The sequence below is a fragment of the Rhincodon typus genome, chromosome 43 (assembly GCF_021869965.1).
Source record: "Rhincodon typus isolate 14 chromosome 43, sRhiTyp1.1, whole genome shotgun sequence".
NCBI lineage: Eukaryota > Metazoa > Chordata > Chondrichthyes > Orectolobiformes > Rhincodontidae > Rhincodon > Rhincodon typus.
Genome location: NC_063374.1, coordinates 2,450,204 through 2,462,741, shown reverse-complemented (window position 1 = coordinate 2,462,741; position 12,538 = coordinate 2,450,204). Strand labels below are relative to the sequence as shown.

Genomic DNA, 12,538 nt, shown 5'->3' with positions numbered 1-12,538 from the left:
ATTTTACAGATATTTGGAGATTGGGCAATAGTTTGCAAGAATACTCAAATATTTTGGTTTCAGCACGGGGTGATGACGACTGATTTGAAAGAGAATGGACAATATCTGAAGAGAATGTACCGTCAATAATGTCGATAAACATGGCATCCCTCCTCCTCCTAATTCGTATGTTTATGTATGTGGACATCAATCAGCTCTTTAGAAGGAATTGAAGGTAAGTGGTATATTGACCTGAATTGCAAAAGGAGCTTGAGCAAGGATGTCTTACGGCAGTTGTACGGGAGTATGATGTGCAGTTGTGGTCTAAGAAAATGCATACTTGTCATCGAGTGAGTACAGTGAAGGTCATCAAGCTGATATCTGTGAAGACAGATGTCATATAATGAATTATTGCGTGGCTTACTCTGCTAATTTCTGAAATTTAAAACAAGAACAATAACATATAAAATTTTGACAGGCATGACAGACTGGATGTAAGGATAATGTTACCATAGCTGGAGGTGGGGACGTGGATGGCCGGGATCTAAAACAAGGGGCCACAGCATCAGGATACAGAATTAGCTATTAAGGACTGAGACGAGAGAAATTCCTTCAAATGGAGTGTGGTGTACTTGTGGAATTCATTACCACTTAAGATTGTGGAGGCCCAAGCCACTGAAAATATTTAGGAAATAAATCAATAGATTTATAGATAGTAAATGTGTCAAGGGACATCGGAAGAACATGGGAGTATCTCAGAGATAGAAGATCAAGCATGGTCATATTGAATGGCAGAGGGGCCAAATAGCCTACTACTGCTACTATTTTCTATGTCTCCAACCCTCACAAAACCACAAGAGTTAAAGGCTTAATGGATTGAAGGCATGATCAGCACACTCATAGCAGGGAGAAGCTGGTTAAATGTTCTGTGTGAGGCAGGGAGTCACTGATGGGAGAGCAGTGAGTTCACATAAATCTATAGAAATCTGTTCAAGGGTCACCGGACCTGAAACGTTAACTCTGATTTTTTTTCCCACAGATGCTGGCAGACCTGCTGAGCTTTTCCAGCAACTTCTGTTTTTTGTTCCACATCAATCTATAGCCGTTGGATATTGCTGTTTTGATTCTGCTTTGTTAATTCACGATTCGAATTAAATTATCATTTTCTTTCTCTGTGGTGAATAATGCAAACCTCAATGACTGTCGTCTCAGTATAATTTGATTCCTAATTTTATTATTTAATTCATTGATCCAGTCTCCGTTCTGACCAAAAACATAAGTCACAACACTCCCATGAAAACATTTAATGGTGTAATCTCTCACCCAGCAATCACTAAGGTGGAGAATGGGTTCTATCCAGACCGCGCGAGAGAGAAGGGGGCAGTTGGGACCGGGTCGGGGGGTGTGTAGAAAGAGAGAGAGAGAGAGAGAGCAGTGCACGTACACTGTAAAGCGAAAGCATATGCGCAATACGGAGGCATATCCTGCACATGCGCGGGGTGGTTGAGGCGGGGATTGATGGTTCTCGGATCGACGGGAGGTGAGTTGATAGCGGCGGGGAACGACCCAGGAATCCGGACGGTGAAGGGGGAGGATTCGGAAATATGGTGTTTGAGCGACAGGCTCACAGACTAGAGGCTATCACTCATTGTTTGCAAGTGTGGGACGGTGGTTGTGGGACCTGAAAGCTCTCGGCGTTTTTAGTCCCCGAGACGGAATCGTTAGGGCTTGGGATAACGGCCGCCATCTTTGCAGGGCGCATCCGCGGAAACTCTGACCAGGACACTGTTGTGGGCTGGAGACGGTGAAGACTGCAGGTGCTGGAAGCTAGAGTCAATAAATGTAGAGCTGGAAAGCACAGCAGATCAGAAAGCATCCGAGGAGCAGGAAAGTCAACTTTTAGGGCGGAAACCCTTCATCAGAACTAGGGAGGGGTGCCCAAAAATAAATAGAGATGTGGGTGGCACTGGGGGCAGGGTAGCTGAGAAGGAGAGACCTGCATCCACCTATCTCCATCTGAACTACCCTCCCCCCAGCTCCACACCCTCTCTATTTATTTCTGACCTCCCCTCCCCTTTCCTATCCTGACGAAAGGTTCTGGCCCACAATATTGTGGTATCTCTCCTAGACTGACAGAGGTTGGTTTGAGAAACTCCATTTACAGGGGTTAGGAGGAGAGCATTAACACACAGCAAACTCAAACAAGATGTTGTTTGTCTCTTCTGAATTCCTTTCCTGGGTTGATGGTGAAGAATTTTAGATAGCCATGTTTATTATTTTACTATAACTCCTGCTGAACTCGATGAGTTTTCCACCAATGCCCATCCCCAGAACCTGTGACATTCACAGCTCTACTCCATTTCTTTTTCTGCTTCTCAGATCACAATTAGCATCAAGTTCTGCTTTGCTTTTATTTCCCAATTTCATTCTGCACACCCTAAAACTTTCATTTTCTTTCTCTCACTGCAGATACTACCTAACCTGCTGAGTTATTCCAGCATGTTCTGTTTTGTTTTCTCCAGATTTCCAGCTGCTGCACTATTTTGCTATTACTTTGTTGCAGGCATTTGTCACAGCACTGAGTCAAAGCACAAATGCACCAATGATAAGCTGCTCTATACCAGGGTGAGTGTTAGATGTAGAACCTTCCAGTGTGAGTACTTTTTAAAATTGAGTCACAGAATTATTGATTACAGAAGGAAGTAATTTAGCCTACCTTGCCGGTGCTGGCTCTCTATAAGAGTAGATCAGCTCACTCCGCTCCCCAGCCCTTTCATGAACAATGTCCAGTCGGCTGTGGAGAAGATGATGTTTGATCTCCTTGAACCCCTGCAGTCTGTGTGATGAAGGTGGTCCCAGATTACTGTCAGGTGAGGAGTTACAGGTTATCCACCTAGCAATGATGAAGGAACAATGATGTACATCTAAATCAACAACATCAAATTGTATTTGTATAGCACTTTTCATATAACAATGTCCAAGATGATTGACAGGACTGTGAGAAAGTGAGATTTGACACTGAGCCACATCAGGAGACGTGCAGGCAGATGTCCAAACATGTTTTTTTGGGTTCTCTCTCAGTTACTTTTTTCTGTTTTAAATAAATTTTACAGGATATTAGAAGGATTAATTTGGAATCAGGAAATTTGAATGAAAAGTCACAGCAGGATCTGACAGAGGATATCATTGAATCTTGAACATGAAACGAAACAAACCCATTCAAAGTGCGGAGAAACCGTACACGTGTTGTGTGTGTGGGCGAGGCTTCAGCCGATCATCTGGATTGTCGAGACACAAATGGAGTCACAACAAGGACAAACCCTGGAAATGCCGGGACTGTGGAAAGGGATTCAGATTCCCATCTGAGCTGGAAACTCATCGACGCAGTCACACTGGAGAGAGACCATTCACTTGTCCTGAATGTGGGAAGGGATTTACAAATTCTTCTGATCTGCAGACACACCAACGAGTTCACACTGGAGAGAGGCCATTCACCTGCTCTCAGTGTGGAAAGGGATTCACTCAGTCATCAGGCCTGCAGATACACCAGCGAGTTCACAGTGGGGACAGACCATTCACCTGCTTGGTCTGTGGGAAGGGATTCACTAATTCGTCAGACTTGCTGAAACACAAGCCGGTTCATACTGGGGAGAGTATGTTCACCTGCTCAGAATGTGGGAAAGGATTCACCAATTCTTCCAACCTGCGGATACACCAGAGACTACATACTGGGGAGAGACCATTCACCTGCTCAGATTGTGGGAAGGGATTCACTAATTCTTCCAACCTGCAGATACACCAGCGAGTTCATACTAGTGAGCGACCATTCACCTGCTCTCAATGTGGGAAGGGATTCAGTGATTCCTCCAACCTGATGTCCCATCAACGTGTTCACACTGATGAGAGACCATTCAGGTGCTCCCACTGCGGGACAAGGTTCAGGCGTTTATCTGACCTCACCAGACACCAGCGGATTCACACTCAGGAGAGACCATTCACCTGCCCAGAGTGTGGGAAGGGATTCACTCAATCATCTGGTCTGCTGATACACCGGCGAATTCACACAGCAGAACGGCCATTCACCTGCTCTAAGTGTGGGAAAGGATTCACTGATTCATCCAACCTGCGCACGCACCAGCACGTTCACAGTGATGAGAGACCATTCAGATGCCCCCTCTGTGGGTCTGGATTCAAGCGTTTATTTGAACTCACCAGGCACCAGCAGACTCACACCAGGGAGAGATGATTCACTTGATCTTAGTGTGGGAAGCAGTTCACCCAGCTATCCAGCCCACAGAGACACCAGAGAATACACTCTGGGAAGAAGGATCTTGCTTACTCTGAGTGTGGGAGAGGGTTTACTCAGTCATCCAGGATGCTCGTACTGCAGGGAGTTCACACTTACAACTGATCATTTAAATGCTCAGAGCGTGGGAAGTTATAAAAATTCTGGGTCACTGATATCTCATCCATATGTTCACACTGACGAGAGACTGGTAAAGTGCTCTCACTGCGAGACTGTGTTCAGGTGATCATCTCAACACAATATGAACCAGCAAATATGCATTCATGAGAGGTCATTCAGCTAATTATGTAACTCTGTCATCCAACATGCTGAACCATCAGTGATTTCATCATTAATGACACTTTGAATTTTGCTATTAATTCCATCTGGGGGGAGCCCTGTTCATGATGCCTGTTTCTGTTGATGTAAATGGACTCCAACCCAATAATAGCTTTTAATCGCTGAAATCAGTCAGCTAAAAGTTGTTCACGAACAGTTATGGTAGTACAGTACCTGAGAATTGCTGCAAAGAGCCAGATGTTGGTGAATGTTTTTCTTTTACACTCATCAGGAGATTTCCCAAGAATATAAATTTAATGGAGAAGAGACTGCTGATTGGTTTTCAAGTGGAGGCATTGCTATGAAGAATACACCAGTTAACAATGATTGATTGACATTTAACTGCCAGGATTTGTTTAGATTTCACATCAGACAGATTGATGCTGATTGGTCAAGGCAGTGCCCTTTGAATGAACCAGACAATGGCTTTCACTGATTTTGTTGAGTTGGTACAAGTGCAGTGCATGCTGTTTCTCTCCATAAAGAACAGAGGTAGCCACATATAGGTTGGTATATACAGGTTGGTATCTCTTTGTCCTCATGGTTTACTGCATCTGCATATGTACAGGCTGCCAAAGGCAGTTTTCCCAGTTTTCCCATCAAGTGTTTTCCCATTTATGTTCTGTTCTATTTCTGACCCGTTCTGCATCAAATAAGACAGCCAAGTAATTGGGTGAACTGCTACAACAAGCTTTGAGTAATTTTCCATTGACACAGGAAAAAATTATTTCCCTTTTGCGAAGACCACATGTGACTTCCATATAGATAGTAATGTAGTGACCAGGTGCTTAGTTGACATTGTGAGTCATAGCCATCTGTGCCCTCATAGCCATCTGTGCTGTGGCACCATATTGTGGTGATCTAGACCCATCGCCACTGTGAGAATCAGTAATCATTGAAATAATGAACTTGCAAATTTGCAGAACCGGTTCTGGAGTAGGTGGGACCTTTTTAAGATGGGCATGTTGCATCTTAACAGGACAGGGGCTGGCATCCTCCTGAGGTGATTTGCTAAAGCTGTTGTAGATGTTCAAAGTGGGAACCTGGGAAGGATCTCAGATTCAAATGAAGCTCAGCACAACAGGAAATAGAAAAGTAAAAAGCAAAAATAGAAGTCTGAAATATAGGCAAACACCAAGCAGCATCAGGTGACAGACTTTTTGTTTTAGAGTTATGACTCTCTCTGAACCCACACGGCAGTCTCAAAAGATTGGTGATTTAAATGTGCAAATTGAGGCAAATGAGTATCGTTTAATTGTAATTATGAAAAGGACAAATACAAGGTTAAGAGGATCAGGAACTGAACATCTGAGGATTTTTTTTTTTCTGATGAAGGGTCTAGGCCCGAAACGTCAGCCTTCCTGCTCCTATGATGCTGCTTGGCCTGCTGTGTTCATCCAGCTCTGCACCTTGTTGTCTCGGATTCTCCAGCATCTGCAGTTCCTACTATATCTGAGGATATTTGGCATTTAGAAGAGATGGACTTAAAGGAAGAGGACGTGTGGACAACTTAAGGATGAGATTAGTACATCACTAACAAAGGATCCTAACTGAAGGATCAAAATGTAAAATCAATTTGGGTGGAGCTAAGAAGCAGCAAGGGACAGCAAAATAATTATTGGGAGTTGTTAATCAGCCACCAGACTGTCATGGTAATTTTTAGAGACAAAAAAAAACTGCTGGGAAAACTCAGCAGATGTGGCAGCATCTGTGGAGTTTTTTTTTTTGTTCTATGGTAATTTTAAGCATGGTATTAATCAAACCATCACTAATGCTATGGAGTTTGAATTCCTAATGTGGATGAAATGTGTTTCTGAGGTACTGCATTGTTGACTAGAGTTTGGGCTATTTTGAGTTTAATGTGTTGTTGTGGAAAAAAAACACTTATTAATAACTTTGCTGTAAAGTAGCCTTTCAGGAAAAAGTGACCATTTTGCATGAAGCTTAAATGTGTTAAAAGTTCATTCTGGAACAAAGGTCTTAAATCTGAAGGAATGAAACGAGGAAGCCACTGGGTGCAAGTTGCCGTGGTAGATTGAGAAATGCAAAAATGGTTTGAAGGTAGTCGGCAATGGTTAATATTTGAACAAACTCCACATGGTAGAAAATATAGAAACATAGAAATAGGTGCAGGAGTGGGCCATTCGGCCCTTCAGGCCTGCACCACCATTCAGTATCATCATAGCTGATCATACAATCTCAGTATACAATTCCCCCCTTTCTTCCATACCCTTTGATCCCTTTAGCTGTAAAAGCCACATCCAGCTCCCTCTTGAATATACCTAACGAACCAGCCCCAACAGCTTTCTGTGGGAGAGAATTCCACAGCTTCACAACTGAGTGAAGAAATTCTTCCTTATCAGTCCTGAATGGTTTATCCCTTATTCTTAGACTATGACCCCTATTTCTAGACGTCACCAACATCGGGAACATTCTTCCCCCATCTAGCCTGTGCAGTCCCATTAGAATTTTACATATTTCTATGAGATTCCGCCTCCCCTCCCCAATTCTTCTAAATTCAAGTGAATACAAGACCAGTCGATCCAGTCTTTCTTCATATGTCAGTCCAGCCATCCCGGGAATCAGTCTGGCGAACTTTCACTGGACAAGAATGTCCTTCCTCAGACGAGACCTAAACTGCACACAATACTCAAGGTGTGGCTTCACCAAGGCCCTGTATAACTGCAGCAAAACATGCCTATTCCTCTCACTATGAAGTCCAGCATGCCATTAGCTTTTCTCAGTGCCTGCTTCACCAGCATGCCCACCTTCACCAACTGTTCCACTGTGACGCCCAAGTCTTGTTGCACCTCACCTTTTCCTAAGCTACCACCATTCAAATAAGAATCTGCCTTCCTGTTTTTGCAACCAAAGTGAATAACCTCACATTTACCCACATTATATTGCATTTGCCAAGTATTTGCCCACTCAGCCAGCTTGTCCAAGTCACCCTGCAGCCTGTTAGCATCCTCCTCACAGCACATCCTGCCACGCAGCTTAGGGTCATCTGCAGGTTTGGAGATATTGCATTTAAATCCTTTGTTCAAATCATTAATGTACATTGTGAACAGCTGAGATTGCAGCACTGAGCCCTGCACCACTGCAACTGTCTTGCCACTCTGGAAAGGATCTGTTTATTCCAACTCTCTGCTTCCTGTCTGCCAACAAATTCTCTATTCAATGTCAACACATTACCGATACCACGAGCCTGAATTTTCCTCACTAATCTTGTGTATGGAACCTTGTCAAAAGCCTTTTGAAAGTCCACATACACAACATCTACTGATTCACCCTTGTCCACTCTACTGGTCACATCCTCAAAAAATTCCAGAAGATTTGTCAAGCATGATTTTCCTTTTGTGAATCCATGCTGACTAAGACCAATTCTGTCACCATTTTCCAAACACTTGGTTATTTCATCCTTAATAATTGACTCCAGCATTTCCCCACCACCAATGTCAGGCTAACCAGCCTATAATTCCCCATTTTTACTCTCCCTCCTTTTTTAAAAAGTGATGTTACATTAGCTACCCTTCAGTCCATTGGAACTCTTCCAGCGTCTGTAGAAAGCTGGAAAATGATCACCAATATGCCTGCTATTTCTAGGGCCACGTCCTTAAGTATTCTGGGTTGCAAAGCATCAGGCTTTGGGGACTTATCAGGTTTTAAAACCATCACTTTCCCCAATACCAATTGTTGACTATGGATTTCCTTCAGTTCCTCCTTCATACTTGGCCCCCTGTCCCCTAGCATTTCCTAAAGGTTGTTTGCATCCTCCTTGGTGAAGGCAGATCCAAAGTATTAGTTCACCTGGTCTGCCATCTCTTTGTTGTCCATTATAAATTCACCTGATTCTAACTGTAAAGGACCTACATTGCCTTCACCAGCCTTTTTCTCTTCACATATATGTAGAAGCTTTTGTAGTCAGTTTTTATGTTTTCCACAAGCTTACTTTCATTTTCTATTTTCCCCTTCTCAATTAAACCCTTTTTCCTCCTCTTCTGAATTTTAAATTTCTCCCAGTCCTCAGGTTTGGGCTTTTTCTGGCCAATTTATATGCCTCCTGTTTGGCATTAACACTAGCCCTGATTTCCTTTGTTAGCCGTGGTTGGGCCACCTTCTCTTACACAGGACAGAGATGTACAATTGTGGAAGTCTACAACAGATAATAGAATCCCTATAGTATGGGAACAGGCTATTCAGCCCATCGAGTACACATGGACCCTCCAAAGACCCAGTCCCCTGTAACCCTGCATTTCCCATGGCCATCCACCTAACCTGCACATCTTTGGACTGTGGGAGGAAACCCACACGGTTGTCCAAGGCTGGAATCAAACCCAAGTTACTAGCGTTATCAGGCAGCAGTGCTAACCACTGAGCCACTGTGCCACCGTGGTATATGGTTAATGAAAATAAAACACAAGGACACCAGAAATAGCGAAAAGCTTGAGGTTTAGGAGGAATTTAGAATCCAGCAAAGGAGCAACAAGACACTGATTAAAAAATGGAAAGAAAATTTAAATCTATCTTGCAAGGAAATTGTAAAAGCTCCATTAGATACATGAAAGGAAAAGATTAGCTGGGACAAATTTGAGTTTGTTCTCGGTTGGGACAAGAGAATTTATATTACAAAACATGGAATTGGCAGATAAACTAGACAGTTACTTTGCCGTGTCTTCATGGAAGAAGATTCAATGTCCCAGATATATGAGGAGGCCAACTTGTGAAAGTGGGGGACAAAAAAAAAGCAAGTAACAGTAAAGAGATGGTAGTTGAAAAATCAACTGGACTGAAGTTTGTTGAATCCTGTAGACCAGATGGGCTTCATCTCAAAGTGTTGAGAAGATAGAGAGATGGTGGATACATTGGCAGTTATCTTTCAAATTTTGTAGTCTCTAAAGATTCCTGTGGAGTAGAAGTAACAAATGGAACCCCACTGTTTCAACATGGCAAAATAGAGGGAGAATAAAGAACTACAGACCTGTTAATTTGACATCAGTAACAGGGAAAATGTTCCAATCTATAATGAAAAAGGTGATTGCTAGATTTTTTAAAACAAGTGGTAGAACTGAGCAAAATCATGGCTGAAACATGAAGATTTTGAGGTTGTTGGTTGGAGCATAGATTAAGGAGAACTAGTAAATATGGTTTGCAAGTTCAGATGGCTTTTGATTAGGTGCCACACAGAAGATTGGTAAATAAAATGAGATTGCACAAGATTGGGAAAAATATCCCAGTGTGGATTGAGAATTGATTAACAGCTGGAAAGCACAGAGTAGAGCACCATTCTCAGGATGGCAGGCTGTTACTGGAGTACCACAATGATCAGTGCTTAAGCCCTGGCTGTTCACAATCTTTATATGTGATTTGGATGTGGGGACCAACTGTGATACTTCCAAATTTGCTGACGACACCATGCTGTGAGGAGCATGCAAGGAAACTTTCACAGACTTAGGCATCTATTCTTCTATATATAAACCACACTGAACGCCTTAATTAGATTCCAGTCTGTAACTCACCCTTTGGTATCTGCTACTCTATATATAAACCACCCCAACTGTCTTGATTAGATTCTAGTCTGTAACTCACTCCTGGGTATCTGTGACTCCTTACATAAACCACCTCAAACCCTTTGATTTTATTTCATGCTATAACTGACACTTTAGTATCTGTTATTCTGTATATAAACGATCCCAATCCGCTCGATTAGATTTCAGACTGTAACTCACTTCCCATTATGCTTTGCTGTTTACTAACTTGCTGAGATCAATGAGATTTCAATCTCTAACTCCGTAGAAATTGGTTGAATGTTAAACTGAGAGCAGGAAAAGAGAAAGCTGCCGTTAAATTTCTGCTATGTTTCATTTATCCAAAAGTATTAGTTTTATGGAATGCAGCAGTTCAATAAAGCAGCTCGCTACCACCTTCTCAAGAGCTGATAGGAATGGGAGATGAATGCTGGCCCAGCCAATGATGCTGTTATCCCATGAATGAATGAGAAACAAACACAATGCCTTTGTCTTGCTAATCACTTTCTGACCCTGCAGACTAACTGACTGAGATCCCTCTGTACCTCAGAGTCCTGTAACATCTCTCCTTTTAATTCTTCCTGACAAACCTCACGCTCTCCACTTTGTACTACATCGAACAATGTTTTACCCGCTCATTGACCATCTCTACATCGCTTGATTTGAATACCCTTTAAGTCCTCTTCACAATTTACCACTCTAACTATTTTCAGCAAGAAAACATTCCATTTTTAAATCAAAGACTGACCTGCACTAAAGCCTGTTGGAAATCCAAATATCCTTATGTTGCTCTATGTCCTTTGGTCAGTGAATGTGTCTGTCAGTTTCTCACTCTTCTCTCTGGAATATTTATAAACTGCCACATTCATCCATTAGCCTTTTTGACTTGGTTCGAGGTAACTGTGACCCCTCTACAATCACAGCAAGACTTCCTCATATTAGCTTTTTGTGATTTGTCTACAAGGATCCACACAATAATGTTTAATAACTTAGTGAGTAAAGGAGTACTTGACCCAATAATATAGTGCCCTGGTGATGCGCAAATACACACAGTTAAGGACATGGAATGAAAAATTAATATTAGGATTTTCAAATATTAAAACTCCAAACAATCCTTGAACATCAGATTAACACAGGACAGTCACACAGCTGGATCAGGGTCAAGACTCATCTCCCCCACGACACAGAGGTTCCTGAATCTCTCAGTGCATTGGATTCAGATGTTGTGTTTGGGAGCAGGAAATGGCACATGGATTAGGATGAGTTCATGAGGATGTTAAAGACCAGGCATTTGACAGAGAAACAGAACAGAACAGAGAAAATCAAACAAAGAGCTTGGTGTTGAAGTTGCAGAGCGGTTCCATTCTTGAGAATGTTGACCCTATGGTATCACAATCAAGAGTTCAGGGATGAATCTGTGTATTTGTGTATTTGTATCAAATGCAACATTTTACCTGTCCAAGGGAGTGGATGATGGGGACAGTGTAGAGAGAGCTTTTACTTTCTATCGAACATTGTGTTGTCCCAGATACTCACCTCCTGCTCTGTCCACACGGCAAAAGGAACAATAGTAGCCAGGACCTATTTTAAATACTTTCAGGTGTCACTCAAAGCCCAGCTCATCCAGACAGCTCCCAACCTCCTCTACCTGGAGCACACCACCCTCACGTATGGAGCACTCAGAGGCAGCTTTATGAGATTGGAGGGAGGAGGTGTGAGAGAAAGCAGCACCTTAATTATTTAGTCTAGATGCCTCTGGCTGGCCACCTCCTTACCTCACACATACTGGCTCCAGACTTAAAATGCATACAGAGACAAAGCTGCAGTTTCAAACAGACAGCAGCCACAGCACAAATTTATTCTACAAGGGAACACAGGATTTTCACACACATCAGCACAAGGTGTAAGTGGGCCTGAAATGAACAAGTCAGCAAGTTTCTTTTTAATGAGTTTCTGCAAATTCCACAAATAAATCAATCTATTTTACAAATGAACAGTGATTACACAGATCTATCGTACAAATGAACCCAAGTTTATTAGACAGATCAACCCTGACGATATACCGAGGACATTATGTCTGTATAGATGTGTTTGCGAATGTCTGTCTCTCTCTCGGTTTGTGTGCTTCTGCATGTGTGCGTGTGTCAGTGTGACCATCTCTGTCTGCAAGAGGATACATTTCGTCCTGGAGGGAAATGTGTGTGTCTGTGTTTCCTCGTCTGTGTATAAGAGTATATCTGGTTTTGGGTGTATGTATACATGCGATCAATCCCCCAGTTCTCTGCTGGAGCCAGGAGCAGGGCAGTTAAAGAATGATTGAGACAACAAGGTGCAGAGCTGGATGAACACAGCAGGCCAAGCAGCATAATAGGAGCAGAAAGGCTGACGTTTCGGACCTAGACCCTTC

The 12,538-nt window shown here is 42.6% G+C and overlaps 1 protein-coding gene and 1 long non-coding RNA gene across 4 annotated transcripts in view; one reads left to right on the top strand and one right to left on the bottom strand.

The window, feature by feature from the left end:
- Positions 1-253: 253 nt before the first annotated feature.
- Positions 254-12,538, bottom strand: part of LOC125487633 — a 19,709-nt gene continuing 7,424 nt past the window's right edge. The window contains exons 2-3 of the long non-coding RNA XR_007266003.1: positions 2,696-2,872; positions 254-360 (exon numbers count right to left, since the gene is read on the bottom strand). This is a non-coding gene — a long non-coding RNA (uncharacterized LOC125487633). The remainder of the gene's footprint in view (positions 361-2,695; positions 2,873-12,538) is intronic.
- LOC125487620 (zinc finger protein 239-like) lies at positions 1,476-6,901 on the top strand. Of its 3 annotated transcripts, XR_007265990.1 has the most exons (3): positions 1,476-1,519; positions 3,093-5,123; positions 5,939-6,901. XR_007265990.1 is itself a non-coding variant. In XM_048619485.1 (2 exons), the coding sequence occupies exon 2, from the start codon at positions 3,179-3,181 to the stop codon at positions 4,223-4,225; it is 1,047 nt and encodes a 348-aa protein (XP_048475442.1). In that variant the 5' UTR covers positions 1,476-1,519; positions 3,093-3,178; the 3' UTR covers positions 4,226-5,744. The 3 variants fall into 3 exon arrangements, 2 of the variants coding, with proteins under 2 accessions (XP_048475442.1, XP_048475444.1); XM_048619485.1 differs by lacking the exon at positions 5,939-6,901 and having other exon boundaries at positions 3,093-5,744; XM_048619487.1 differs by lacking the exon at positions 5,939-6,901 and having other exon boundaries at positions 1,518-1,796; positions 3,093-5,744.